Raw genomic sequence first — 27,752 nt, forward strand, 5'->3', positions numbered from 1 at the left:
AAAGCCGAAAGTTACATTGTGCTGCTTTAACAAACCTTGGCGACAGTGTTGTGCTTTTTGACTAAACTCTAAATTTCTCTATATTCAATTCAATTCAATTTTTAATTCAATTTTATTTATATAGCGTCTAATACAACAGATGTTGTCTCTAGACGCTTTCCAGAGATCCAGAACATGTACATAAACATAAACCCCCGAGCAATTATTACATAAACAATAGCAGGTAAAAACTCCCATAGTGGGAGAAAAGCCTTAAGCCAAACAGTGGCAAGGAAGGAATATATATGCACAAGGAATTAGCCTAATGATTTCACTTCTAAATTGTCTATTCCTTGGGGTGTTGACAGCAAGCTTGGCAGATGAGACATCTGAAGGCATTTAAGAACCATACTTGTTGCTCCTTAAATGGGTCAAAGAACAAACGGAGTAACTGGACTGAACAGTTCAGATGGGTCCATAAGCAGGCACACTGTTCACAGTAGCCTGAAATAACTCTTTTCAAAGTTAAAGTTTCAAAAAAGCTTTAATAACATTTGACATCAATTGCATGCTTGAACATTCTTCACAATATTTGCACTTTTAAAAAAAAAAAAATATTTCAGTGAAAATTACAAAGTTGTGTGCTAAAACACACTTGAACTTGAAATAAAGCCTTGTTTAGTATTCCAACATGTGACTTTTATCTTATCAATCTTTAACATTCATTTCAACACTGCCATCATGCAGCAGCGTAGCAACCTCAGCACGGGCCCCAGTGCAAGATATATTGACGGGCCCTAGAGCATGTTACTAATTAGGCGTACCCGCGCAATCACGCACATGCATGTGCGTATATAGATTTTACCAACAGTTTGTTAAATTTTACCATCAAATAAATGACTTGGGTTATTGTAGCCTATTAGAAACGTTTTAAGAGGTCAAGATTCTAAATGTAACAGCCCAGCTTTGACTCACCTGCGCACAACAGTCTGCAGGTGAACAAACCTCACCATCATCAGACAGCACGGGAGGAGCTGAGCATGGCGGAAATGACCACAAAATCATTTTTCTTACAAAGTCAAGAGTGCATCGCTACATGATAAAGCTTAAGGCAAGAGGAGATAATAAACATTAAGTCAACAATAGCATGACAAGACAGAAGAGAGATTATTAGGGCCCGAGCACCTTCAGTGCGAAGGCCCTATTGTATCTGTAGGAATTCTTCGTATTATTATTTTTCTGACGAAAGGAGGGCCTTTTTGCCCCCCTAAACGTGCCCAAAAAGTCACCAAATTTTGCATGCAAGTCAGGCCTGGCGAAAAATTTGATATTTAATGGTTTGCATTAATGGGCGTGGCAAAATGGCTCAACAGCGCCCCCCGGAAAACTTTGTGCCTCAAGCCCCACAATACGGTTTGACGTACATGCACGAAAATCGGTACACACCTGTATCATGTCGCAACTGAAAGAAAAGTCTCTTGGCGCCATGGCCGAAGCCGAACAGGAAGTCCGCCATTTTAATCGTGTAATTTTGGCGTAATTTATGCCATTTCTACGTCCGTTAATGCGGCCCGAACCGTAATGTGCACCCAGGTGGGTTATACATCCTGCGACAACGCCCATTACTTTTCTCAGTCAAAAGCGTTACCGTGGCGATGTTAGACACCAAAAAGCGCGCCCCCCCCTTCATCTAGATGGTCCATATTTGATAGTTCCTACTTTCTGCTATAACTTTTGAATGGTTTTACATAAAGACTCGCGGGTGGTGTCATCTGACTCGGTATTGAGTACTTGACCTTCATTTGCATGAATTAGCCCTGCCCCTTCTTCTGATTGGTCGATATTTGAAAGTTCCTATTTACTGCCATAACTTTTGAATGGTTTGACACAAAGAGTCGTGGGTGGTGTCATTGGATTTGGTTTAGAGTCCTTAACCTTCATTGGTGTAAATTGCCCCTTCTTCTGATTGGTCGATATGCCATAACTTTTGTAATGGTTTGACATAGAGTGGTTTAATTTCTGATATGAACAGCAAAGGCACTTTTTATAATGTTATTGACCTAGGAATGTGGGGGGAACCGAGGAGGGGGGGGTGAGGTTGGGTGGTGCTGGCCATGAGTGCGAGGGCCTGTTCACCGCTGCTTGCAGCTTTAATTTTACATTGTGATCTTATGCTACGCTAGCTAGGCATCAGCTAACAGGAATCTAAATACAGACACAAACTTCCATGAAACAATTACCTTTCTGCTTATGACACAGACGTCCTTGATCTGGCAACTTGGACTTCTCTGACCCAATCAGACGTGAGCTTGTTGTAGCATCCAGACCCTTGTACCCCTTCATGCTCAGCGGGATTGGAGAGTAGATGAAGTAGCTGAACAGATCCAAGTAGCTGATGTCTGGCAATTTATCCTCATTCCTGTCATGGTTTGGTTTCAGTTCCTGTTTTATTTTGAAACCTGTGTCTGTGTTTCAGTTCTGTCTTGACTTCCCTGGTTCCCATCTGCCCTGATTGTCTGCACCTGTGTCTCGTCAACCCTTCTGTGTATATCTGGTCTTGTCTTTCCCTTGCTCCAAGCTGGTCCGTACGTTTTCCTCCCTGCATGTGGCAAGTCAGGTTTTTGTGGTTTATGATCCTGTACATCCAATCCTGAATCCTGCTCAGTAGCATTTTTGGTTTTGTTAAGATAATAAATCACCTTTTTTGGAACTCCTGCCTCCTGGTCCAACCTGTGTTTGGGTCCTAATCAACCAACTCGCGACAATTCCAGAAAATTCCATATTTGAAATAGGGAAATGATCGATATAGTTGATCACCTTGCACGTATTTCGACAGTGAGCCTGGTCATCCTTAATCAAAAGTTTGAAGTAGCCCGTCATGACGACTAGTGTTACCTACCTTCCACTGGTTGTTTGTCCCCGAACATGGCACGACAACTCAATAATGTCATCAGGAAGACCCGGTTCACAATATTATTAGCAGGGCACAAAGTGGCGTCTATCCAATTCAAATGATAGCCGAAGGTACCTACCTTTTCTAGTTTGGAGAAAAAACACAACAGCAAAAGCAAAATCACAACAACAACATTAAGCCGTAGTGATTTTTTTATTTGCCGTTGTGCTTTCTCTATTTTTGAACACCCAAACCATCTCTAACATTCATAGTAGTGTTGAATCTTGGATTCTGATGCAGAATCAACTGGTTTTCATAAAAAAAAGTTCAGTGAAAGAGATTTTAAAGGTCTCTGCTTGGACCCCTGAGGAACACCTTTCCACTTCAAACTCACCTTCTTCTTCTGTTGCTCCCCAGCCAGAGATCCAGCACAAGGTTCCCTCCATGAAGTCCTCTCCATGGTTAGGCAGACAGATGGGCTCCACGTAGCCTACCGAGCACAATGTAGAATTGAATCCATGTAATGTACATATATCACACTGCACTCACCCCAAAATCAGTTCTGAAATGAAACCCAAGTCCTGCTCCGAAGCTCAGAGAACCAACGTTCAGGAATCCACAGCGTGAGTCCCCACATGATTAACAGCTGCATTGACGGATAAAAGACTCCCCAGATCACAAAAGTTGGGACAATGTGCACATGTTGGGAAGGGATGAACTGTTGATTAATGTATGCTGAGCGTGTGAATTTGGATGAATGACGATCATGTCAAAAAGCAGCTGTGTGAAATGGCAGATGGAGATAACGATGGAGGACGACAGTAGAGGTGTCTTTATAGAAGATTTCAGCTTGATCGGTGACTAGTTTGTCAATTCAATTCAATTCAATTTTATTTGTATAGCGTCTAATACAGGGGTGTCGGGATCCAGTCCTCGAGGGCCGCAATCCTGCATGTTTCAGATATTTCCCTGCTTCAGCACACCGTGATAAAAGGAGCTGTGACACGAACAGAGCTGTCCAGACCTTGATGACAAGCTGGTGACGACCATTAATTTGAATCAGGTGTGTTGATGCAGGGAGACACCTAAAACATGCAGGACACCGGCCCTCGAGGACTGGAGTTCGACACCCCTGGTCTAATACAACAAAAGTTGTCTCTAGGCGCTTTCCAGAGACCAGGGGCCTCATTTATAAAGCTTGCTTGCGCACAAAACATGCCTGAAAGATGCGCAAGCCACCTTCTATGCAAAGTTTGGGATTTAAAATGAAAAAACTAACCGAAAAATCTGCATATTTCTACGGCAACCCTGACCCTCCCGTAGGAATTTACTTAAAGGAGCATGAGGCTCCTTTTAAGAAATGAGACTCTCTAGCGCTACCCTTCGCCATGACGGCCGTCGGGGGTACTGCAGCCAACAGCGAAGCCGGCACGGGAGAACGGGGAGAACGCGCATGCAGCGTCATGTGACGTCACATCCGCAGGGCAGCGCGGGAAAAGCGCCCCCAGCCTTGCAGCACATTTTGCAGCACACAGCCTGTTCAAGGCAACGGACAGATATACTAGAGGGCTCAATCTTTTTGGTTTGGAACGCTTCATTTGACATTATTACTAGAAAAATTTAAACGTATACAATTTTTTTTCATAAATCCAGCCTCAAGCTCCTTTAAGATATGGGGAACTGGCGACGCAGGCGGTGAGGTGGTGAAATGAAGCTAGATTCATGTCATACTCTTAATAATGTCATCACATATCAGACTTATAATATAATAGCGCTGATCGTGTCCCTCTGTGTTTGAAGCTCAACATCAGTCAGGACTGCTGGTGCTGCTGCTGCAGCCGCGGTGAGTGGGCTTGCCACCCGTCCCTTGAAATACGGAATTGTTACGTAATTGGGAATTAAAATTTATATAAAAACAGCTTATTCCGTATTTCACAATCGTCCCATGCACGTCTGTCACACACTAGTTAAGCCTAATTATGCCTATAATGGTTCCGCGTTAAATCGACGCAGAGCCTACGCCGTAGGGTTACCCGGCGGCACGCACTGTACGGTGTGCGTCGCCGCGTAACCTACGCCGTATGCTCTGCGTCGATTTAACGCGGAACCATAAATCAGCCTTGAGCAGCACTGAGGAGAGGAGGGGGAGCGGGGCTGCCGTCCCGTCTTCACACAGGGTGTCTTGATGATTTGCAATTACAGGCTGAGCCTATCGTTAGTTGTTAAACTGTAAAAAAAAGGGGGGGGGGGGGAGAGACAAAAGCATGAGTTTGAAAAGTGGGGAGGACATGTCTCCCCTGTTCCCAGTGAAAATTGCGCCCTTGCGCCTCACAGCGTTTTATTTTCACTCGCTTTATATATACTATTTATACTTTTACTGTGACCACCAAATAATGTCGTTTTCCTGTCCTCCACCTCATCCTCAACATTTCGGTCTAAGTCTCCGTGAAATTCAGTGGCACGGTGGCTGGATACGTCTCATTCCTCCTGACGCCCAAACAGACTGCAGGAAGCCGCTGCGCATGCTCAGCAGGCTTATTCATATGCAAATACTACTTTGCATTGCCCTTTTAAGGTATGAAGTGGGCGTGTAGAGGGCGGGATTCACCTGCGCAACCTTCCAGCTGGACTGTGATTTATAAAGTGAACATTGCGTGCAAGTGTGCATGCACGCAGTTTTATAAATCCGGATTTTCTTTTGCGCCCGCCATTTTCGGCTTTTGGGTGTACGTGCACTTTTAGTATGAATTCTACGCACTCCTTTATAAATGAGGCCCCAGAACATGAACATAAACCCCCGAGCAATTATTACATAAACAGTGGCAAGGAAAAACTCCCCTTTAGGAGGGAAGAAACCTTGAGCAGGACCTCGCTCATAAGGGGGTCCTTCCTGCTGGAGGGCAGACTGGGATGGTCGGGGACGTCAGCAAGTTTGTTACCAGGAAGAATCAGCTCATTACATTTTTTTCTTATGTTTCTGCAGACGTCAGGGAAAAACATTACTGACATTACTGGTTAAAAGTGAGATCAGTTTCCCCACAACCCTTTCTACATAAATATAAGTACATACCAAAAGTTTGGACACACCTTCTCATTCAAACAAATGGGAAAGTGTGTCCAAACTGTTTGTCTGTACTGTATATTTACATTAGTGGATTTATTTATTTAAGTTTATATTTAATCAACCTCCAATCCAGGTTCAGGTGGCATCCATCTCTCCATCCACCTCCTTCAGATCTTTGAGGAGCACACTGATATTGGAAGACCAACAGAGAGATATAATCCCCCCAGAGGCAGACCCAGGACAGGGTCTGCCTCGGGGACTCCTCCTGCTTGGACATGTCTGAAACGTCTCCCCTGGGAAGTGTCCAGGAGACTTCCTAACCAGATGAACCACCTCGACTGGTTCCCCCGGAAAAGGAATTGTTTTCCACTGAATTTGTCTCCATCTGATATATTTGATGATCATTCTCAGGAAAAAGTGCTAATACCGTTAAAACTGAGGGGCCTTTCCAGTTTCATCAGGGCAATATCATAGTCCAGTCCTTTGGGCCGGTACCGAGCATGGTAGATGATGTTCTTCACAGCCAGGGACTGGGCTCTGTGGATCAGCTGCTCAGTCAATCCCGCATGTACCGTCCATAAGGAGGAGTTTTCAAACCTGACCACACACAGCAGGACTTAAGCCACTAAGAGGAGACATCTATGTCAGTTCACACAGATATTAACATCAATGTTTATAAGGAAGAAAACAGTCTTCAGAGTGCAGTGCTCCTCATCCCAGGTTTGGAGAGGACAAGGAGAAATTGGTACAGGGAGATGAACAAAAGGGACACAAGCAGTTGTCCGCTCATGTCATAGCACACTTCAGAACTTTGTGTTTTGTTATTTATTGTTTTAATTGGCTGTCCAGAACCCCTGGCAGTTCTGTGCCGTTCTCACAAAAAGTGTTGAACTGATCACTGAACAAATAAGCCAACATAGCAGAACATGTGGATTTAAAACTAAGGTTAACCAGAAAAGATGGATATGTCCCCTTACAGGGTAGAGTAATGTAGTGAAAATCTCAACACTAGCATAGCAATGAGAAAAACAGTGGGGTACATGAACTCTTTACAAAAATCAGCCTGAACAATGGTTTTACTTCTGCCGCTTGTTGACAGAAACTAAGATCTAAGTAATAACGTTCTGATCGAAGTAAGAAAGGTTTTGATCTGTGTGAGATGGTTCTGATCTAAGTGATATGGTTTCAACCTATGTGAGATGGTTTTAGTTTGTGTTGGAAAGTTCTGACCAGTATCAGGAGGTTCTGATCTGCTGTGACTGGTGCTCACCCATACACGCAGTGAGCTGCTGTCAGGATCCAGAAGGTGGAGATGATGGAGCCTCCACACAGATGTACACTCCTGAAATGGAGGCTGACCTGCCAGGGGAACTGACCCGATTCTGAAATGTTCCCACCAACAATCCGGCTGCGGTACTGAGGCCTGGAACCACACTCTGGAGACAGAAATACTGGATCATGATTTATGAGAAAAGGAAGAAAATCTCAGTTAACATGAAAGTTAGCTCAGGACCATGAAGTGAAGATGTCATGAGAACACACGTTTTACATCAACGGTGTAGTTATTAGATTAGAAAACTTTATTGATCCCCAAGGGGAAACTGCTTTGCCACGCAATAAAAACACAAACATCCACTTAACAAACAATACAAACATTTCCATACCATTGCACAAAGCTTATCAACATGATTGGATACTTCATACAACAGAGTAGGCTGCTCAAAGCAAGTGATTTAAATTGATATGAATATAGGCAAGGATAAATAAATAAATATAAGAAAATATACACCTCCAGAAGATTAAAAAACAACAACAACAACAACAACAACAATAGACAGCCGCTATTTGTGGTTAAAATATCTGACTGCTGCAGGAACAAAGGAGCGTCTGAGTCGTTCAGTAGAACACCGAGGCATCACTAACCGCTCACTGAAGGAGCTTTTAAGATCCTTAAATATATTGTGGAGTGGGTGGTTATCATAGAGGAGGACTGTTTACAACTTGGTCCTTGTTCTCTTCTCCACTATTACCTCAAGCTTATCTGGGTTAAAACCAATCACTGAGCCAGCCCTCTTGATTATTTTATTAATCCTGTTCTTGTCGTCAATAGGTATACTGCCTCCCCAGCACAGAACAGCATACAATAAGACACTAGCCAGAATGCCCTGGTAGAAAATGCCTAGCAGCCTTGGGCTAATGTCAAAGGATCTAAGTTTCCTTAGAAAGAAAAGCCTAGACTGAGCCTTCTTTACAAGGACCCCCGTATTTTCCTTCCAGGAAATAGGTCCATACTCTGATTTTCCTTTCCCTTTCAAAAGATCACAATTGTCTTAAACTGTCACAAATTCAGTTTTTCAGACATGTAAAAAAAAAAGTATTTAGTCAGACACCAGTTGTGAAAGTTCTCTCACTTAAAAAGATAAGAGAGGCCTGTCATTTTCATCACAGGTATATCTCAACTAAGAGAGACAAAATGAAAAAAGAAAATCCAGAAAATCACATTGTCTGATTTTTAAAGAATGTATTTGCAAATTATAGTGGAACATAAGTATTTGGTCAATGACTAAAGTTCATCTCAAAACTTTGTTATATATCCTTTGTTGGCAATGAGGGAGATCAAACGTTTTCTGTAAGTCTTAACAAGGTTTTCCTCACTGTTGCTGGTATTTTGGTCCGTTCCTCCATGACCTCCTCTGGAGCAGTGATTGGTCCGTTCCTCTATGATCTACTCTAGAGCAGTGATTGGTCTGTTCCTCCATGATCTCCTCTAGAGCAGTGATTGGTCCGTTCCTCCATGATCTCCTCTAGAGCAGTGATTGGTCCGTTCCTCCATGATATCCTCTAGAGCAGTGATTGGTCCGTTCCTCCATGATCTCCTCTAGAGCAGTGATTGGTCCGTTCCTCCATGATATCCTCTAGAGCAGTGATTGGTCCGTTCCTCCATGATCTCCTCTAGAGCAGTGATTGGTCCGTTCCTCCATGCAGATCTCCTCTAGAGCAGTGATTGGTCCGTTCCTCCGTGCAGATCTCCTCTAGAGCAGTGATTGGTCCGTTCCTCCATGATCTCCTCTAGAGCAGTGATTGGTCCGTTCCTCCATGCAGATCTCCTCTAGAGCAGTGATTGCTCCATTCCTCCGTGCAGATCTCCTCCAGAGCAGTAATTGGTCCGTTCCTCCATGATCTCCTCTAGAGCAGTGATTGGTCCGTTCCTCCATGATCTCCTCTAGAGCAGTGATTGGTCTGTTCCTCCATGCAGATCTCCTCTAGAGCAGTGATTGGTCCGTTCCTCCATGATCTCCTCTAGAGCAGTGATTGGTCCGTTCCTCCATGCAGATCTCCTCTAGAGCAGTGATTGGTCCGTTCCTCCATGATCTCCTCTAGAGCAGTGATTGGTCCGTTCCTCCATGATCTCCTCTAGAGCAGTGATTGGTCCATTTCTCCATGCAGATCTCCTCTAGAGCAGTGATTGGTCCATTCCTCCATGCAGATCTCCTCTAGAGCAGTGATTGGTCCGTTCCTCCATGATCTCCTCTAGAGCAGTGATTGGTCCGTTCCTCCATGCAGATCTCCTCTAGAGCAGTGATTAGTTCGTTCCTCCATGCAGATCTCCTCTAGAGCAGTGATTGGTCCGTTCCTCCATGCAGATCTCCTCTAGAGCAGTGATGTTTTGGGGCTGTCGCTGGGCAACACGGACTTTCAACTCCCTCCAAAGATTTTCTATGGGGTTGATATCTGGAGACTGGCTAGGCTATTCCAGGACCTTGAAATGTCTGGTACTGCAGGATCTGAGTCCCTGGTGGCGTAGTGTGTTACTGATGGTTCCTTTGTTACTCTGGTCCCAGCTCTCTGCAGGTCATTCACTAGGTCCCCGTGTGTTTCTGGGATCTTTACTCACCGTTCTTGAGATTTAAAAAAAAAAATGTAAATATTTTTATCCCGTTTTTTTCCCATTTTATCACCCCCTGCTCCTTCCTAAGTCAGTCCTGGGCATTGCTCCCTCTACCAACCCCGGGAGGACCCTACACTGAGCTCAGGTCTCCTTCTTAACCTGAGGAGTGAGCAGGCGGCTTCTTTTCACTAGACAGGGTGGAGCTTCTCTGGCTTCTAGAGGCCACCATAGCATTACCAGTATAACTAACTAACTAACTAACTAACTAACTAACTAACTAACTAACTAACTAAAAAAAGACAGATTAAGTCGGGTGAACAAAATTCGCTTCCAGAAGCAACCATGATGGAGGAGCCTCAATATCTCCATAATTAACCCAAAAGGTCAAATTTCTAATATTTGTTGCCCAATAATAATAAAGAAAGTTTGGTAATACCATCCCGCCTATAGCTTTGGACCTGTAAAATTTGCCGGCGCAACCAGGGGGTTTTCCCGTTCCAAATAAAATAAAAAAATAAAAATAATCTACTTTACGAAAAAACTAAAGAGGAAGGAAAATAGAAATTAATTGAAAGAAGTTTAAAAAGCGCGGAAAAATGTTCATTTTAACTGCATTTATCCTGGCAGATATAGAAAGATTTAGTCGAGACCATCGCTCAAAATCTTGTTTAATTCTTGAGAGCAGACAAAGAAAGTTTTTCCTAAAAAGAGTAAGTTTTGGCAAACTAAAATACTCCAAGATAAATAAAGCCAGAGTTTGAGATCTTAAATGGCAAATTTTCACGCAAAAGTAAGTTTGAATCTGCCCCTCCACAAACTGTAAACATCTCACTCTTGCTAAAAATTAATTTATATTCAGATAATCTGCTAAATGTTTCTAAGATTGAGAGGGCTGAAGGAATCGAACGTGGCAAGTCAGACAATAACAACAAAAGATCATCTGCGTAGAGCGCCACCCTCTGTTCCACACCATTTCTGACTATACCACATATCTCAGGATGAGATTGCTAAGCAATTGATAGAGGCTCCATCACAATAGCGAATAGGAGTGGGCTTAAAGCAGGTTTAAGCAGGCCAGCACGCAGCTCCCGAAGCTCCGGCCTGCAAACATACACAAAAGAGAAAAAAGGGGGGCCAGCACAAGAAACTACAAGTACGATGGACAAAAATGATGGCTATGAGATGCTTACAATAAAAAAAATGGAAGAGTGCGGTATGAAAGGGTCCTGCGATGGAAGATTTGGGCCTCCATCGGCAGGACAATAAAATTTAAAGGGGACCTATTATGGCATTTAATGTCTATTTTAAACAGGCCTTGAATGTCTTAAAAACAAGCTTTTGATTGTTTTTTTTATATAAATTAGAAATTCAGCCTCTGGGCCATGTCTTTATCTTTACCGTTTCTAACCTAATTATCTATGAGGGATTCTGAGGGGGCGGGGCTATGATAATGAGGCTCTGTGCTGATTGGCTGTCTGAATGATGCAATACACCGCTACGAAAAAATGCCATACCTTACGGCGTAGGGTCTGCGTTGGTGTAACGCGGAACCATAAAACAGTCTTTACACCGTGTCATGCATGCGATATTAGCGAGCGTCAGAAACTGAGCTGAACATTTGTCGGAGGCCCTGCTTCTATTTTCTTCCTGTCGCTCGCGTTGAAAGCCGGTTGAAAGCCGGGGAACGGCTGATCCAGTTAGTTGAAATGAGAAGTTATCTCTATGATTCCTCCTCATTTCACTACAAAAACCTCAATAAAGTGGCAGCTGCTGGAGGGAGACGGACAGAGAGCGTATGATGTCACGCAGTGCGATGCAATAGTCGGACGCTCGCATGCAGTTAAACGCTTTTATAGTTGTGGGCGTGAAGGAGAGACCCTGTTTAGCCCATCTCTTATAGGTGCCATCCATTTGGTTTGGAGCAAAATCAACATCATAACAACACCATTTCAAGATTTTTACCTGCTTGAGCATGTCATTCTGTGCTATAACAGTTAACCATGTTTTCAGAGACAAGTTAATCCTTCTATTACCCACCTCCACCAGACTTTTAATTAAACCTTTGTCTCCCAACAGTGTTTTTTTTCATCTCCATAATATCACATTGATTTGGAAAAACTAATTCACGCATTTGTATCTTCTAGACTGGATTACTGTAATGTATTTTTAGCAGGATGTCCAAGTAATTCTCTGAATATCCTCCAGCTGATCCAAAATGCAGCAGTGTGAATGCTGACGGGAATCAACAAGAGATACCACCTCCAGTGTTAGCCTCCCTCCATCAGCTCCCCGTAAAACCGTATAAAGCCCAAAACGGCCTAGCTCCACGATATGAGTAAGACCTGCTCGCGGACTCGCATATAGGGCTCTTAATGGCCAAACTCCTGGTTTCTCCAAGACCTGATAGTTCCTCCTGTCCTAACAGAGTCCTCAGTTCTCAGAGTGTAGGTTTACTCGTAGTTCCGGAGTATCCAAATGCAGGTCTGGAGGACGCGTCTTCTGCTATAAGGCACTGTTACTATGGAACCAACATCCAATTTAGGTTAGGAAGGCTGACACCACCTCCACCTTTAAAACCAAACTCAAAACGTTAGTGTTCAGTAAAGCCTCTAGTTGGTGTAAACTCTAGTGTGCAGCTACAGGTCAAGACTACAGCAGCTGGTCTTAAACAGAGCTCCATTTTAGATATGCTGCTATAGAGCTACCCCGCAGGGGGACGCCAACATGATCCACCCCTTCTCTTTCCTTTCTCACTTATTAATTATACGTATCTCATAACCATCATTGTACCCATTTGTTGTGCTGGTCTGCCCCCTCCTTTTCTCTTTTGTGCATGTTTGCTGGCCGGAGCTTCAGGAGCTGCATGCTGACCTGCAGTCCCACCCTCTGATCATCCCACTTGTCTGTGTGGATGTCTGTTGGATACCTACTGACATCCTGACTCGCAGTTTCACCCTCTAACCACCCCAGTGTCTGATTGACACCTCTATGGAATCTTTACAGCCAATAGAAAAAACAACAGTTCATAAATCCAGTCAGAATGGAGAAAAGATGGTATGTTTCTTGAAATGGGAACTCAGTATTCTCAATATCTGTATCTGTCAAGGTACTTATTTGAGATTGTTTTACAGTCCTAAACCCATATATTCATCCCTGTAGTGCACCAGTTAGCCATTGTGTCTGTATTTCTCCTCTCTCTGTTCTTCATTCGCTCTTTCTGTTCTCTCTTTCCCTGTTCTTCCCAGCTGGTCTTCAGCAGGAGGGTCCCCCTAATGATCCAGGTCCTTCTCAAAGTTTCTTCCCTCCTAAAAGGGAGTTTTTCCTTGCCACTGTTGCGTTTAGGATTTTTACCTGCCAATGTTTATGTAATAATTTCTCTGGGGTCATGTTCTGGGTCTCTGGACAGCGCCTTTTGTAATAGACGCTTTATAAATAAAATTGAATTGAATTGAATTGAACTGCAGGTCAGGATACAGGCCCTAGTGGTCAGTAGAGGAACCGCAGGTCTGGATCTGGACCATAGTGGTCCATAGAGGAATGAAGTATTGGACTCAACTGGAATATATTTAAACTGCGCTGGACTGTGTTTGACTGGACTGTTCTGAACTTGTGAACTGGGGCTATACAGTTGAAGGTAATGGCGAAGTTTTAGTTTCTCCTGAGTCAAGGATATGACAAACCTGGTGACATCATCAAGACACTCATACACACACACACACACACACACACACACACACACACACACACACACACACACACACACACTGTTCCATCTAAGTCATTACAACAAACTCAACAAAAAAAAAATCACAGCATGCAGGAAACTCAACAGGTATGCCCACCTCCTGTTAAATCCTGTCAACAAAAGCAGAAAAACCACTCAGGTTACAGTTTTCTCACCCAGACACTTCAAAGTGGTTACCATCCCACTGCTGCACTGGCTCTTACTGTGATGACACGGGAAGAAGGTCACATTATCCAATACAAACATTGAGGAAAACATTACAGTCATATGTGAATACACATCTTTAATTACATTTCAGACCTGCTACATGTTTCCAAAAAACTTGCTATTTAGTGAGACTACGGAGATGAATGACAAAAACTACAACTGTTTTGTGTTTGATCACTTCCTGTAGCTTGGTCGGACAAAACTGTCATCTCTCCCGTCTACTTCCATTGTAAAAACAGGGTTTTACATCCCTTTATTTGTAATTAATGTACCAAAGAAAATCAACAGCAACAAGATGTAAATAAAAAGGAACACTTTGGGTACCATGGAGTGAGTTTAGAAAATTGATTAGTTTAGCTAATAGCATGGTGGAAGGTGTGGCCGTCAACATAGCTTCATCCAAAGCAGACATTTTTTGTAATGTACCGTTCGTTTTGGGATAAATTGTATTCCTGTGATTCTGTTTGGGTAGCGGGTGTCACTTTTACAAGTGTCCCAAGCATACCGCTTAACCATTTTAAGATTTGAAGCTTAACCAGCGAGTTTCAGGAGCAGGACCACACCTCAACCACGCCTCTTCCGGCACCACGCCTATTCCGGAACTGAAACAAAGTTTGAAAAAATAATCCAGTGATTTACATTTTGATACAAGTCAAGTAAAAACTAGGCTTTTCCCATTAATGTGAAAGAGACAGACGGCTGTTTTGTCCAAACGGATATACTGCCCCGGATGTAGGAATGGAAAATTTTCTGGTTGGTTAGTTAGGGACCAATCAGAAGGCTGACAAAGGGTCAATTAGTTGCAGTTGAACACTGAACTCTAACCTGACGGTCAGTTATCCCTAAAAGTTACCACATTCAGTCTTCATTGTCTCAACGAGGGGGAGTGGGTCATACCTGAAAACTGGAAGGTTCTGGAGTTTAATGATCTCTGGCTGACTAATGTTGAAGGAAACCAGGTTGGTCTGAAGGTCCTCTTCAACGGCTGTCAGAGAGACAAAGACGGACTCCACGTACCTGAGAGAAAACCAAAAACAGCTGAAAAACCTTTCTATATTCGAGAGGCCAGACTCACATCAGCATCGTGACAGCCACTGAAAGTTTTTTGAACACATTTTGTATGTTTTTTTTTTTTTTTCAGTAGATGTAAATTCATTTGTTTTCTTGAGATGCTTCTGCTTACTATTCCGACAAAAGTGTTTCTGAAAAAAAGCCCAGCCTCTTCCAGCTATGACTGTTGGCCAAAGTCAAGTCATACTTGTAAAGACCACCACATCCTTCTCTCCACACTCTCAAAGCTTGGTATTTCAGGACCTGTCTTCTTGTGGTTCATGTCTTACATCGCAGGAATATCCTTCAGAGTGTCATGGCCAGGACAGTTGTCCAGTTTGCATGAGTTGGCAACAGGGGTGCCACATGGATCGGTGCTTGGCCCTCTTCTCTTCTCACTAGTAGTTCCAGTATCTCTCCAGTTCTGGTAATACTCTACTTCTGGTGTCACTCCAGCCTGGTATCACTCCAGTTCTGGTATCACTCTAGTTCTGTTATTGCTCCAATTCCGGTATCACTCTTGTTCTGGTATCACTCTGGTATTAGTCTATGTGTGGTATCACTCCAGTTCTGGTATTGCTCCAGTTATGGCATCACTGTAGTTCTGGTATCACTCCAGTTCCGGTATTACTCCAGTTCTGGTATTACTCTATGTCTGGTATCACTCCACTTCTGGTTAATACCAGAATAATTACCAGATTAATATCCAGTATCACTGGTTTCCAGTCTACTTTAAAACAGGTAGTAATGTTTTGTTGCTTGTTTTTAAACACCATAGTGTGTGTACTTCTATATTTTTGTACACAAGTCTGCACTAAGGTCCACAGTTATCCTGGACTCTCGAGATGCAGACTCAGAAACAGATGTGCCTGGTTCTTTTCTGTAGTGACACAACATCTGGAACAGCTGACCATTAAAAACACTTGGAACTGTAGCTGCTATGAAATCTTTATCGAAAAACCCATTCCTACTCACTGGGCTTCAGTTCCAGCAGTAATATCACCAGGTCTACATATTTCCTCTCCCTGGCCCTGCCCCTTCTCAACCTTTCCCCGACCCTGCACCCCAACCTGGGACTTGCTGATTGGGCCGGAGCTTCGGGAGCTGCGTGCTGGCCTGTGGTCCCCATCCCCGGCCATCCCGTTGCTGCTTCCACCTGCCTGCTGTGCGCTGTTGACGTCCCCGACCCCCAGTCTGGCCCTCGGCAGGAGGGTCCCCCCTAATGAGCCTGGTCCTGCTCAAGGTTTCTTCCCTCCTAAAGGGGAGTTTTTCCTTGCCACTGTTTGGCTTAAGGTTTTTCTCCCACTACGGGAGTTTTTACCTGCCATTGTTTATGTAATAATTGCTCAGGGGTTTATGTTCTGGGTCTCTGGAAAGCGTCTAGAGTAGGGATGTCCCGATACCATTTTTTTCACACCGAGTACGAGTACGAGTATTTTAATTTGTGTACTCGCCGATACCGAGTACCGATCCGATACTTCTACCACAAAAATAACTAGGCTAAAAATGCAATGAAAAATGCAATGAATTGGAAGACAGGTTTTATTTGCAACAGAAATTCAATTTTAAACGAAACTCGGCCAGCGGGGCTTTCCTCCCCGCTTTAGTCTCATCGCAGGTACATCAACTGCGCATGTGTGGTGCTTCACCTGAAGCCGTCCGTGTGAAACAACCAGAGGTGGGTAGTAACGAGTTACATTTACTCTGTTACATTTACTTGAGTAAGTTTTGGGAAATGTTGTACTTTTAGGAGTAGTTTTGAATCACTATACTTTTTACTTTTACTTGAGTAGATTTGTGAAGAAGAAACTTTTACTCTTACTCCACTACATTAGGCTACGTTGAGCTGTTACTTTTCTTTTATCCCTTTTATCCACGTACGTGTCAATCTCATGACATCACTGAGTGATTCTTTAGGGAAAAATTTTTGTTTTTGCATGTTTTGTCACATTTACACAGACTCAAACACCCAGAGTTTCTATGAGTTCATGGGCTTGTTCTAGTTCTGCCTGGTTAAAAAAGAAAAGTACAAAGGCTTGAAATTTTGTGCTACTTGTGCTTAATTTTTTTTTTATTCTGTTATTATTTTATTATTTATTAAAGTACTTGAATTTACTTTAAGATTAATTTAATTTAGCTATTTTTTATTTTTTATTTATTTTATTTATTTATTTAATTTGCCTTAAGATGATTATTTTGTACTTCAGATTTTACTCAACCAGCCTGCCCAACCCAACTGCCCAACCAGTCTACATGTGTTTTGTGGATCTGGAGAAGGCATTTGACCGTGTCCCTCGTGCCATTCTGTGGGGGGTGCTCAGTGAGTATGGAGTCCGGTGCCCTCTATTAAGGGCTGTCCGGTCTCTGTATGATCGGAGTAGGAGTCTGGTTCGCATTGCTGGCAGTAAGTCAGACTTGTTCCCGGTGCATGTTGGACTCCGGCAGGGCTGCCCTGTCACCGGTCCTGTTCATAATTTTTATGGACAGGATTTCTAGGCGCAGCCAGGGGCCGGAGGGGTTCCGGTTTGGGAACCTCAGGATTTCATCTCTGCTTTTTGCAGATGATGTTGTCCTGTTGGCTTCATCAGACCGGAACCTTCAGCATGTGCTGGGGCGGTTTGCGGCCGAGTGCGACGCGGCAGGGATGAAAATCAGCACCTCCAAAACCGAGGCCATGGTTCTCCATCGGAAAAGGGTGGCGTGCCTTCTCCGGGTGGGTGGAGAAGTCCTGCCTCAGGTGGAGGAGTTCAAGTATCTCGGGATATTATTCACGAGTGAGGGAACGATGGAGCGGGAGATTGACAGACGGATCGGTGCAGCGTCCGCAGTTATGCGGTCGATGTACCGGTCCGTCGTGGTGGAGAGGGAGCTGAGTCGAAAGGCGAAGCTCTCGATTTACCGGTCAATCTACGCACCTACCCTCACCTATGGTCACGAACTTTGGGTAGTGACCGAAAGGACAAGATCGTGGATACAAGCGGCCGAGATGAGTTTCCTCCGTAGGGTGGCTGGACGCTCCCTTAGAGATAGGGTGAGTAGTTCGGTCACCCGGGAGGAGCTCGGAGTCGAGCCGCTGCTCCTTCACATTGAGAGGAGTCAGCTGAGGTGGCTTGGGCATCTGTACCGGATGCCTCCTGGACGCCTTCTTAGGGAGGTGTTCCAGGCATGTCCCTCCTCCCTAGGGAGGTGTTCCAGGCATGTCCCACCGGGAGGAGACCCCTGGGAAGACCCAGGACACGCTGGAGAGACTATGTCTCTCGGCTGGCCTGGGAACGCCTCGGACTCCCCTCGGAGGAGCTGAAGGAAGTGTCTGGGGTGAAGGAAGTCTGGGCATCCCTGCTGAAGCTGCTGCCCTCGCGACCCGGGAACGGATAAAGCGGCGGACGATGGATGGATGGATGGATGGATGTTACTCAACAGTTACTCAGTACTTGAGTAGTTTTTTCACCTAGTATGTTTTTACTTTTACTCAACTAATTATTTGGATGACTACTTTTTACTTCTACTTGAGTCATATTATTCTGAAGTAACAGTACTTTTACTTGAGTACAATTTTTGGCTACTCTACCCACTTCTGGAAACAACATAAACAATCAAATAGAATTTAAAAAACAGGCTAAATGAAATGATTTTACACACTCTTGTACAGTAGGTGGCGGTATGCACCTTAAAGTTGGTAGCGCGATCCGCCAATAAAACAGAGAAGAAGAAGACCATAAACAATCCCATTCTTACAGTCCGGTTATATAGAGTCAAAGATACTCTATACAGTCAGCAGGGTGGACATATTTCAAAATAAGGGACGACGACAGAAGCAAGACAGACTGTGGACTGTCGGCGCGGCTAACGCGGCTAACGCTGCTAACGCGGCTAACGGCTAACCGGAATGGAACAATGGGATTGTTTATGTCGTACTGGGAGTTACGTGGAGTGTTTAATAAAGTTCCCTGTGAGTAAGGCTTGTCCAGTTTGTATAATTAAGGAAGATATAATTTACTGAAACATGGAACAGCTGGCTACAGCCACAGAGCTGCTGCTCAGCCACGCTGCCAGGCCCGGGGAGCCGCGGGGCGGCTCAACGTCTCCCCCTAGCGGCGGTAACTAGTAACTACAAGTATAGGGCAGTATCGGCCCCGATACCGATACCAGTATCGGTATCGGGGCATCCCTAGTCTAGAGACAACTTTTGTTGTATTGGACGCTATATAAATAAAATTGAATTGAATTGAATTGAATTGAATTGAATTTCCATCCTTTCAACATAACTGTCCCCTGTTCTGTGTAATTTCTATCCAGCGTTTTATTTATTCATTTTTAAATCTCTGGAGAGTGTGAAAAAAATGTGTTATTATCAAAGACCTCCAGTTCAACCCTCTTCACAATGACGCTTGTCTTGCAAATTTGAAAATGATGTGTCTAACATAAAATGAGTATGTCTGAGCAACTGTGAAGTGTGCTTGAATAAATGTATTTATGTATGTATGCTGTATCAAAGACGTAGTGTAGACTTAAGTTTGAAGACTAGTTAAATTGACATCAACTGTGGCACGCTTAGACAAATACATTTAGCTCTTTGTTGCTAAATGCTAGATCACCTCACCATTGATCTTCCTGGTTTAGAGGCTTTAGAAGTTTTCGAAGAGGTTCAGATAGACTTTTGCTACATTTAGTCAGACCTGTCATTGAGGTTTTTCAGGAATTACATTTTAAAACAGTTTTAAAAAAAGTCATGAAATGTATTGATTCCTTTATAAAGGAACGGTTTTGGGTTTGTTTGTACCAGTGACCTCTTTGGGTTGCTCTAGCACCTCCATGTGGAACAGCTGCTGAGCTGTGGGTGTTTGAACAAGAAGAAATCTCAGGAACAATGATGGATCTGGATGATTGACACCTCTATGGAATCTTCACAGCCAATAGAAAAAACAACAGTTCATAAATCCAATCAGAATGGAGAAAAGACGGTATGTTTCTTGAAATGAGAACTCAGTATTCTCAATATCTGTATCTGTCAAGGTACTTATTTGACATTGTTTTACAGTCCTAAACCCATAAACCTAACTTTGGTGTCTCCAGGTGGAGATAAAAAAAAAGCAGCTTCAGTGCATGATCCCTTAAAAACTAGAGACCTAAGATGAGCAGATCTGGAGTACCTGGAGTATCCCAGCTGTGTACAGGCCGAGACACCCAATTGGTTGTTCCAGTCCTCGGAGCAGACCGTCCTCCATTCTCCTTGTTTCTGGACCTGCAGGACTGATTTCCTGCCACTTAAACGGACTAAAACAGACAGACATTCATCTACAGGTTTGTATGGGACAGGTGTGTTGGTAAAGGTGTGCATGTAGGCACAGATGTGGAAGTACATGTGTATGGGGACAGGTGTGTTGGTAAAGCTGTGTATGTGGGCACAAGAGTGGAAGTACAGGCATGTAGGGACAGGTGTGTTTGCAATAGGGCTGTCAGAGTTAACGCATATTCTGTTCCATCTATTTATCTAGATAGATTATAGATACATATAATACACAAAAACTCAGTTACATTACACATTGGTTTTATGAGAGGCCTTGAACTTTGAACCCTTTTTCCGAACATAGCCTACCAAAATCTTATCATTCTTGGTCCAGAGCATCTTAGGAAGGGAGTAGATGGTGTTGCGATGGCTTCCAGTGCAACTGTGAGAAACCTTGGTGTTGTTTTCGATCAGGATTTGTCGTTTGTTAATCAGGTTTGTAAAATAGCGTTTTTCCATCTCCGTAATATTGCAAAAATTAGGAAAATCCTCTTGCAGAGTAATGCAGAAAAACTAGTTCATGCGTTTGTATCTTCTAGACTGGATTACTGTAATGTGTTGTTAGCAGGATGTCCAAGTAATTTGCGGAATAGGCTCCAGCTGATCCAGAATGCAGCAGCACGAGTGCTGACAGGAATCAGCAGGAGAGACCATGTCTCTCCAGTGTTAGCGTCGCTCCATTGGCTACCTGTAAAATTCAGAATTCAATTTAAAATTTTATTACTTGCATATAAAGCCCAAAACGGCTTAGCTCCGCAGTATTTACAAGATTTGATAGTGCCTTATGTTCCTGGCAGAGCTCTCCGCTCCCAGGGTGCAGGTTTACTCGTAGTTCCTAGAGTATCTAAATGTAGATTTGGAGGGCGGGCGTTCTGCTATCAGGCACCATTACTTTGGAACCAACTTCCAATCTGGGTTAAGGAGGCTGACACCACCTCCACCTTTAAAACTAAACTTAAAACCTTTCTGTTTAGTAAAGCCTATAGTTAGTGTTTAGTAAACCTCTAGCTGGCGTTGGTAAATCTCTAGGTAGTGTAAACTCTAGTGTGTTAGAGTCAGTAGTCATAGTTGCAGCTATAGAACAAAACTATAATAGTTAGTCTCAAATATAGCTTTGCGGTAGATATGCTGCTATAGGCTTATGCTGCAGGGGGGCACCGACATGCCTCTCACCCTTCTTCTCCTCTCCTTTTCCCTGCCTCTCTTTCTCCATTACCATTTTTATTTAATATAAACATCTCATAGCTATCATTTTTGTCCATCGTTCCTGTAGTTTCTTGAGTCTGCTTGAGTTCTTCTGCCGGGAGTCGGCGAAGAACATGTGCCGTGTTGAACACGCCTGGCTCGAGGGGGGCCCAGGTGTGTTCAACCCCAGGGGAGACGACGTTGGCGCCAGCCCCAGCCTGTTCCTGTTCTTGTGGGGGTCCTGCACACACCTCACTCTGTTCCTGAGGTGGTCTCGGACGCACCCCAGCCTCTTCCCCCCTTCTGGTGAACACGCCTGGCTCGAGGGGGGCCCAGGTGTGTTCAGCCCCAGGGAAGACGACGTCGGCACCAGCCCCGGTCTGTTCCGGCTCCTGTGATGGTCCCAATAGTCCCAATGGTCCCAATATATATATATATATATATATATATATATATATATATATATATATATATATATATATATATATATATATATATATATATATATATATATATATATATATATATATATTACTCCATTATGTGTTATGCAGAATCTTTTCATTTTAGTTCGATATTGCTGAATCTTGAAATTTAATGTTTCCCTTAAATCATACCCTCCATCTCTTTCATGAAACAGTTTCTGTAAGTGATTTGGTAATAAATTGTTCCTGGCTTTGTATGGAAATTGTGCTATTTGGAATTCTACCATATCATACATATTTGTCATTTTAGACTTTACAAATAATGGATTGGTGTGTTCAAGATAACCGACCTTGTGAATTATTCTTATGGCTTTTCTGCAGTATGAATAGTGGCTCTAGTGAACTTTTGTATGTATTGCCCCACACCTCTATGCAGTAGTTTAAATAAGTAAGACCAGTGAACAGAACAGAGTGTGGAGTGATTTGTTATCTAAAAAGTGCCTTGCTTTGGTCATTACAGAAATGCTTTGAGATATTTTAGTGCAGATGTATTTGATGTGAGACTTCCAGCAAATCCTGTCATTTATTATCACCCCGAGGAATTTAATTTCTAGTACTCTTTCTATCTCAACCCCCTCTATCTGTATCTGTGCTTGGTGATTTATTTTTCTGTTACCAAATATCATAATTTTTGTCTTACTCAGATGCTTGTTTTTGTTCAGATTGTTCAGATTCAGGATGTTGTCATGAGTTGTATCAAGTGTCATTTGAAGTGTTGTGGTTCCACATAGCCGTTGTCCAGTGTCTTACGGTTGTTGACATCAATACTGTTAAGTTAGCTTTTAATTCTGTTCTAGAATCAATGGGCATTTCACAAAAAGTAAACAAACCGACACACCGTTGTAATCATACCCTCGATTTCGTCCTTGTCTGACCACTATTTATTAACGTTTACATTTAACCTTGTCAACGTTAAAGTGTAAAATAGGAGGTAGCAGATGTTTATCCGATGAAGCTATTGCTAAATTTAGGGAGGACATCGCTCATCTCACCACAGTGGAACATAGTGAAGTAGTTGAGGCCAGTGACCTCGGTTTCACCTCTCCAGATGTTGATATCCTTGTAAGTAACACTGAAGATGTGCTTCACTCATATTTAGATGCAATATTTATTGAGCCCTTAGCAGCTACTATTAAGCAAAACCAAAATATTAAAGGCATACAATGCAAAACATTAGATCACAAGATAAGTCTTTATGATGATGATGTACTACTCTTCCTCCAGAACTCACAAAACCTCACTATCGCAGACAATTGCACTCATAGATTGATTTTCATTTCTGTCTGACTACGCTATCAACTGGTCCAAATCCACAGTTTTGTGCATCAACTTCAATTTCCAGAATACAGCCACTACTAAATTACAATCAGAAAACATTAGATATCTAGGCAGAAACATCTCCCCAAAATTAAATTATGTTCAGATCTTAAGAAAAATAGAGGATGATCTTACCCGATGGAACTCTCTTCCCATTTCACTCATGGGGAGAATTGTCACCATCAAAATGATGGTTTTACCAAAAATAAATTATCTTTTTTCAATGATACCCTTCAAACCCCCTTCCACTTGGTTTAAGTCACTGGATTAAATTATCTGTCAAAATGTCTGTGGAAAAATAAAACACCACATATTAGCTTAAAGACATTACAAAAATCCAGAGACTGTGGAAGTTTAGACTTCCAGTATTATTTCTTAGTTAAAGGTATAGTCTGTAATCGTATTCAAAAACATTTATTGTTATACTGGGTGAAATGGTCCTTCCATCCCTAGAGTAGCCAGTGAATAATGTGTTCAGAAAAAGGAAAAAAAAAATTTGTGATGCACCGATTGTTCGGTAACCGAAATTGTTCGGCCGAAAATGGCAAAAAAACACTTTCGGTGTTCGGTGGAATAAGTGGGGAAAAAAACCGAACAATTAATAACGGCGTTGTAAAATAAGGTAATAGACTGGCCGCTCCGTCCCGTAACGTTGCGCACTACATAAATCGTTGGCCAACCAAAAACTAACCCCATAAGAATTTTACCTAATAGACTGGCCGCTCCCGTAATAAATCGTTGGCCAACCAAAAACTAACCCCATAAGAATTTTACCTAACATTCACCAGGAGGTGGAACCAAAACAACATAATGCTGGGAAATTAAAAATTTTTAATTTTTTTATGTTCAATAAATATTTTCTACCTTGTAATTTTGTAAAAGATTTTTTTCTTTGAAAAGCATGCCTAAATCAAATTTATTTGATTTATGCAATGGTGAAAAAATTGGCAAAATAAATGAAAAACTGCTGAAGAACCATGTTCGGTATTGTTCGGTATTCGGCCAAGTGTTTATTATTATTTTCGGTTTCGGTTTCGGCCACAAATTTTCATTTCGGTGCATCACTAAAATAAATCCAACCTCTCTGACAGCTTTAATCCTGTAAAAACTCTGACCAATCTGTTTTTTGCGCACCGAATGGCACGGATTGGTCAGAAGACCAGAGGATTGGCACGGGGGAAAGAACCAATCAGATGCCTTCATTTTAAGTCCCGCCCACGCCCTCCTCTGTCCCATGTGCGCACTCGTCACGTCGAAAATTTTGCCAGAAAACTTCACACACTCGAGTCACGTTTGCTTGAAGAATGGTGCAGAAAACGAGAAAACGCGGCCAAAAATACCACCTCCCCAGTGTGGGGGTCCGTGGGGATGGAGGCGTCTCCATCCCGGCGAGGGCGGAGAGTGCTGGTGTGGGTGGTGGTGCGCTGCGGTGCTTTGCAGGCTCTGGAGCCACGGCTACGCCGCAGGGTACGGTGTAGCCTACGGCGTAGGGTACGCGGCGAAGCTTACCATTCTGCGTTGGTGTAACGCGGAACCATAAATCAGCCTTCAGTGTGTGCTCTGTGTGCTGTTCTGAACTTCTCTGTTGTGCTCATTTTGCTGGGACGTCGGGTCCCTCCGCTGAGACACAACTTTTGCGGTATGCGTTCATTGTTGTATCTAAAAATGATGCGCAGTGCCCACCCAATCAGAAACGGTACAGATATTCTGTGATATTTTTTTAGATTTATAAAATTATAAAAAATAAAGGATCCCCATAACTTTGATTGGGTGGGCAGGATGCACGTTTGGGTGGGCACAGCCCACCCCTGCCCCCCCCTAAAACCGGCCTTGCTTACAGGTGAATGATACATGGGGTAGTTCTGTTGAAAATGTGCTGTCCTAAATGTTCTGGAAAACTCGACTCCTGCGAATGAGCGTTCCCCAAAGTTTGTGGGGGCGTGGCTTTGGACGGAGTGCTGACAGGAGGGGGAGGGGCTTAGAGGAGGTGCCACTTTCAAATCTTGCTAGCTCTCCAACCTTACAGACTATATATTTAATAAGTTACAGTATATCTTAAAATGGTGCAAAAATCACTCACTAGATAGTCAATGGCTGGATTCAGAACAAGTGTTTTGCAATGATTTGGAAATCTCAGATTTACCATTTATCAGTCAAAACATTAAACATCATAAATGCTTTAAAAGCATTAATATTAGCTCAACTCTGACAGCCTGGTGGGACTTTCTTAAAGTAGCCAAAGTCTCACTTTTTCCATGTGATCGCACACCCATATGGAACAACCCAGACATCCTGAAAAATTATAAAAAGATGGTGAACTTCACTCAATGGAGAGACCAAGGAATAAAGTGTCTACAACATATAATCATAAGTGGACATTTTGTACCTTTTAACACTGTTCAAAATGGAATTAGCAGTAACATTTTTTTTAGAATACCAACAACTTAAAGCAGCACAATGTAACTTTCAGCTTTTGTTGAGTTTGGCGGCTCCTTTGGACAAAAGCGGTAGTGCTTTACCAGAAAGAACACTACGTTTCCCATGAGCACCAGCGCGTACTGCCGGAAAAATCCTGTCCCGTCGCGTGCATTTGTTTTGATAGCGAATGAAGACGGGACGGACTCTCAAAACTACTTTTCTGTTTCACCAAGTGAACAGACGGAACGCAAAAAAAAAGATGTTAAACTGCTGGAAATTAACTGGAATTTACCGGGATACCTTAAACAAGGAAGCCATGGAGCAGTATATGGAGAAAATAATGATTATTAACGGTTTGGGTTCATATGAAATCCCTATCAAAGAGTGGAGCTCCGATGAGGATTTACTGCCGCAGTTCTGCACAACCCACGTCTTAGGCTACCTTGTTTAGGAGTGTTCGGCAGCTGCTTTGGTAAATGTTTGACTCGCCATGTGTTTCAATTTGTTTAAATTTGTATAATAGTACAACATACAGTACATGTTTTGTATCACTCTTACTTATCTTTTCTTTTTTTTTTACTGCTATATCATGCTGAAGAGGCTCCGAGGCGTGAGCAATATTTTTGTTTTCCTCGTGACATAATTTTTTTCCTCTGCAGCTACAAATAGAGTTAATATCCTTTCCTCAACAAACTAGTTTTATCTGAAGATTGGGGTTAATCGCACCGCAGAGAGCTGGCCAGCAACTGCGTTTAGCTGGAGAAGTGTGGAATAAAACCCGTGTTTTGATCCGACAAATAAAATGTATTATTATTATTATCATTATTATTATTATTATTATTATTATTATTATTATTATTATTATTATTATTATTATTATAAAATGCAGTTAAAAATTAAGGACAGTAAATTATATATCAAAATAAAATAGAAGGCTTGAGGTTTAGGGAGGAAAAAAAAAACGGTCTGTGTGAGTGTTTGTTTGTGATACTGTGTGGAAGGTTATGTTTGGTCGTTACAGCCGCGATCCAACCGAGCCGACGACTCTTTGTTATCTCAGATACTTGGTCTCCGTGGTTCTGCCTCCAAGCAGGAAAGCGGTGAAAAGTTAAACCATTAGCGATCTTTTCCCCACGTCTGTTATGTAGCTGTGGCAGCTACAATACAGCAACGGGTTACCAGCTTCTGCTGAGCTCTGCGCTCCACCACGCCCCGCCCATTTTCGTCTCGACTACGAATTGGGAAGGAGGGGGAAGTGACGTATGCCGTAAAGCAGTCAATGCCGTAAAAATGTGTAGTTTTTTAGTGTGGCAGGGTTCCTACCACGCACCTTCAAGTTACATAGTGCCAGTGAAGGCGATACAGACCCCTCAGACCATGACAGAGGTGTCATTAAACCTGTTGGAAGTTGATGTACCGTCACAGTGACTCACAGTGAAAATATGATATTAAGGTGGAAAAGTTACATAGTGCTGCTTTAAGTCCATAATAAGTAAAAAATATAAACTCAACCAACTGGATCTGCAACTTCCCGCTAAGATAATAGAGTTACTTAAAGGGGACCTATTATGGCATCTAATACCTATTTTAAACAGGCCTTGAATGTCTTAAAAACAAGCTTTTGATTGTTTTTGCTAAATAAATTAGAAATTCAGCCTCTGAGCCATGTCTTTAGGATGCCAGTCTTTAACCTCATTATCTATGCAGGATTCTGAGTGGGCGGGGCTATGATAATGAGGCACTGTGCTGATTGGCTGCCTGACTGACGCGACACACCGCTACGAAGAAACTCTGGCCGGCGGAGTTAGTTGTGGGGTTGGTTTCACACATCAGAGGCCAAACTATGTAAATCGCATTTTCGTTACGTAACGAAAGGGAGCAGAATCTGAACGGCTCGTAGATCCACATCACACTGGACGGCTCATCCGAGCGGCTGTACAGACACTGCAGAATCTGGTTGCTTTCCTCCTTCTCTGAGTTGGCAGGCTGAGGGGAGACCACTTTATATATGTTAAAGCAAGAAAAAACCTGTTTTTCATAATAGGTCCCCTTTAATCTAAACACCTCAAAATTACTATCGAAACTCTACAGGTTAATGTCCACAATAGATAACGATTTCAAAATGAGAGGCTGACCTTTCTCTTAACACTAACCAAATATTTTGGTCACAAATATGTTTAAATACTTTCACTATGACCAAGAATCCAAACTTACAACTTATACAGTACAAAGT

The 27,752-nt window shown here is 42.8% G+C and overlaps 1 protein-coding gene across 1 annotated transcript in view; it reads right to left on the reverse strand.

Moving 5' to 3' along the window:
- The window catches only part of tmprss3a (transmembrane serine protease 3a), a 166,926-nt gene that overhangs the window by 44,387 nt on the left and 94,787 nt on the right, over nt 1-27,752 (reverse strand). Inside the window, exons 6-11 of the mRNA XM_061724283.1 lie at nt 19,978-20,101; nt 14,675-14,794; nt 13,726-13,772; nt 7,207-7,372; nt 6,364-6,533; nt 3,267-3,362 (exon numbers count right to left, since the gene is read on the reverse strand). Of these exons, the coding sequence (XP_061580267.1) occupies nt 3,267-3,362; nt 6,364-6,533; nt 7,207-7,372; nt 13,726-13,772; nt 14,675-14,794; nt 19,978-20,101 (723 nt within the window). The remainder of the gene's footprint in view (nt 1-3,266; nt 3,363-6,363; nt 6,534-7,206; nt 7,373-13,725; nt 13,773-14,674; nt 14,795-19,977; nt 20,102-27,752) is intronic.

This window comes from Cololabis saira, chromosome 6 (assembly GCF_033807715.1).
Source record: "Cololabis saira isolate AMF1-May2022 chromosome 6, fColSai1.1, whole genome shotgun sequence".
Lineage (NCBI taxonomy): Eukaryota > Metazoa > Chordata > Actinopteri > Beloniformes > Belonidae > Cololabis > Cololabis saira.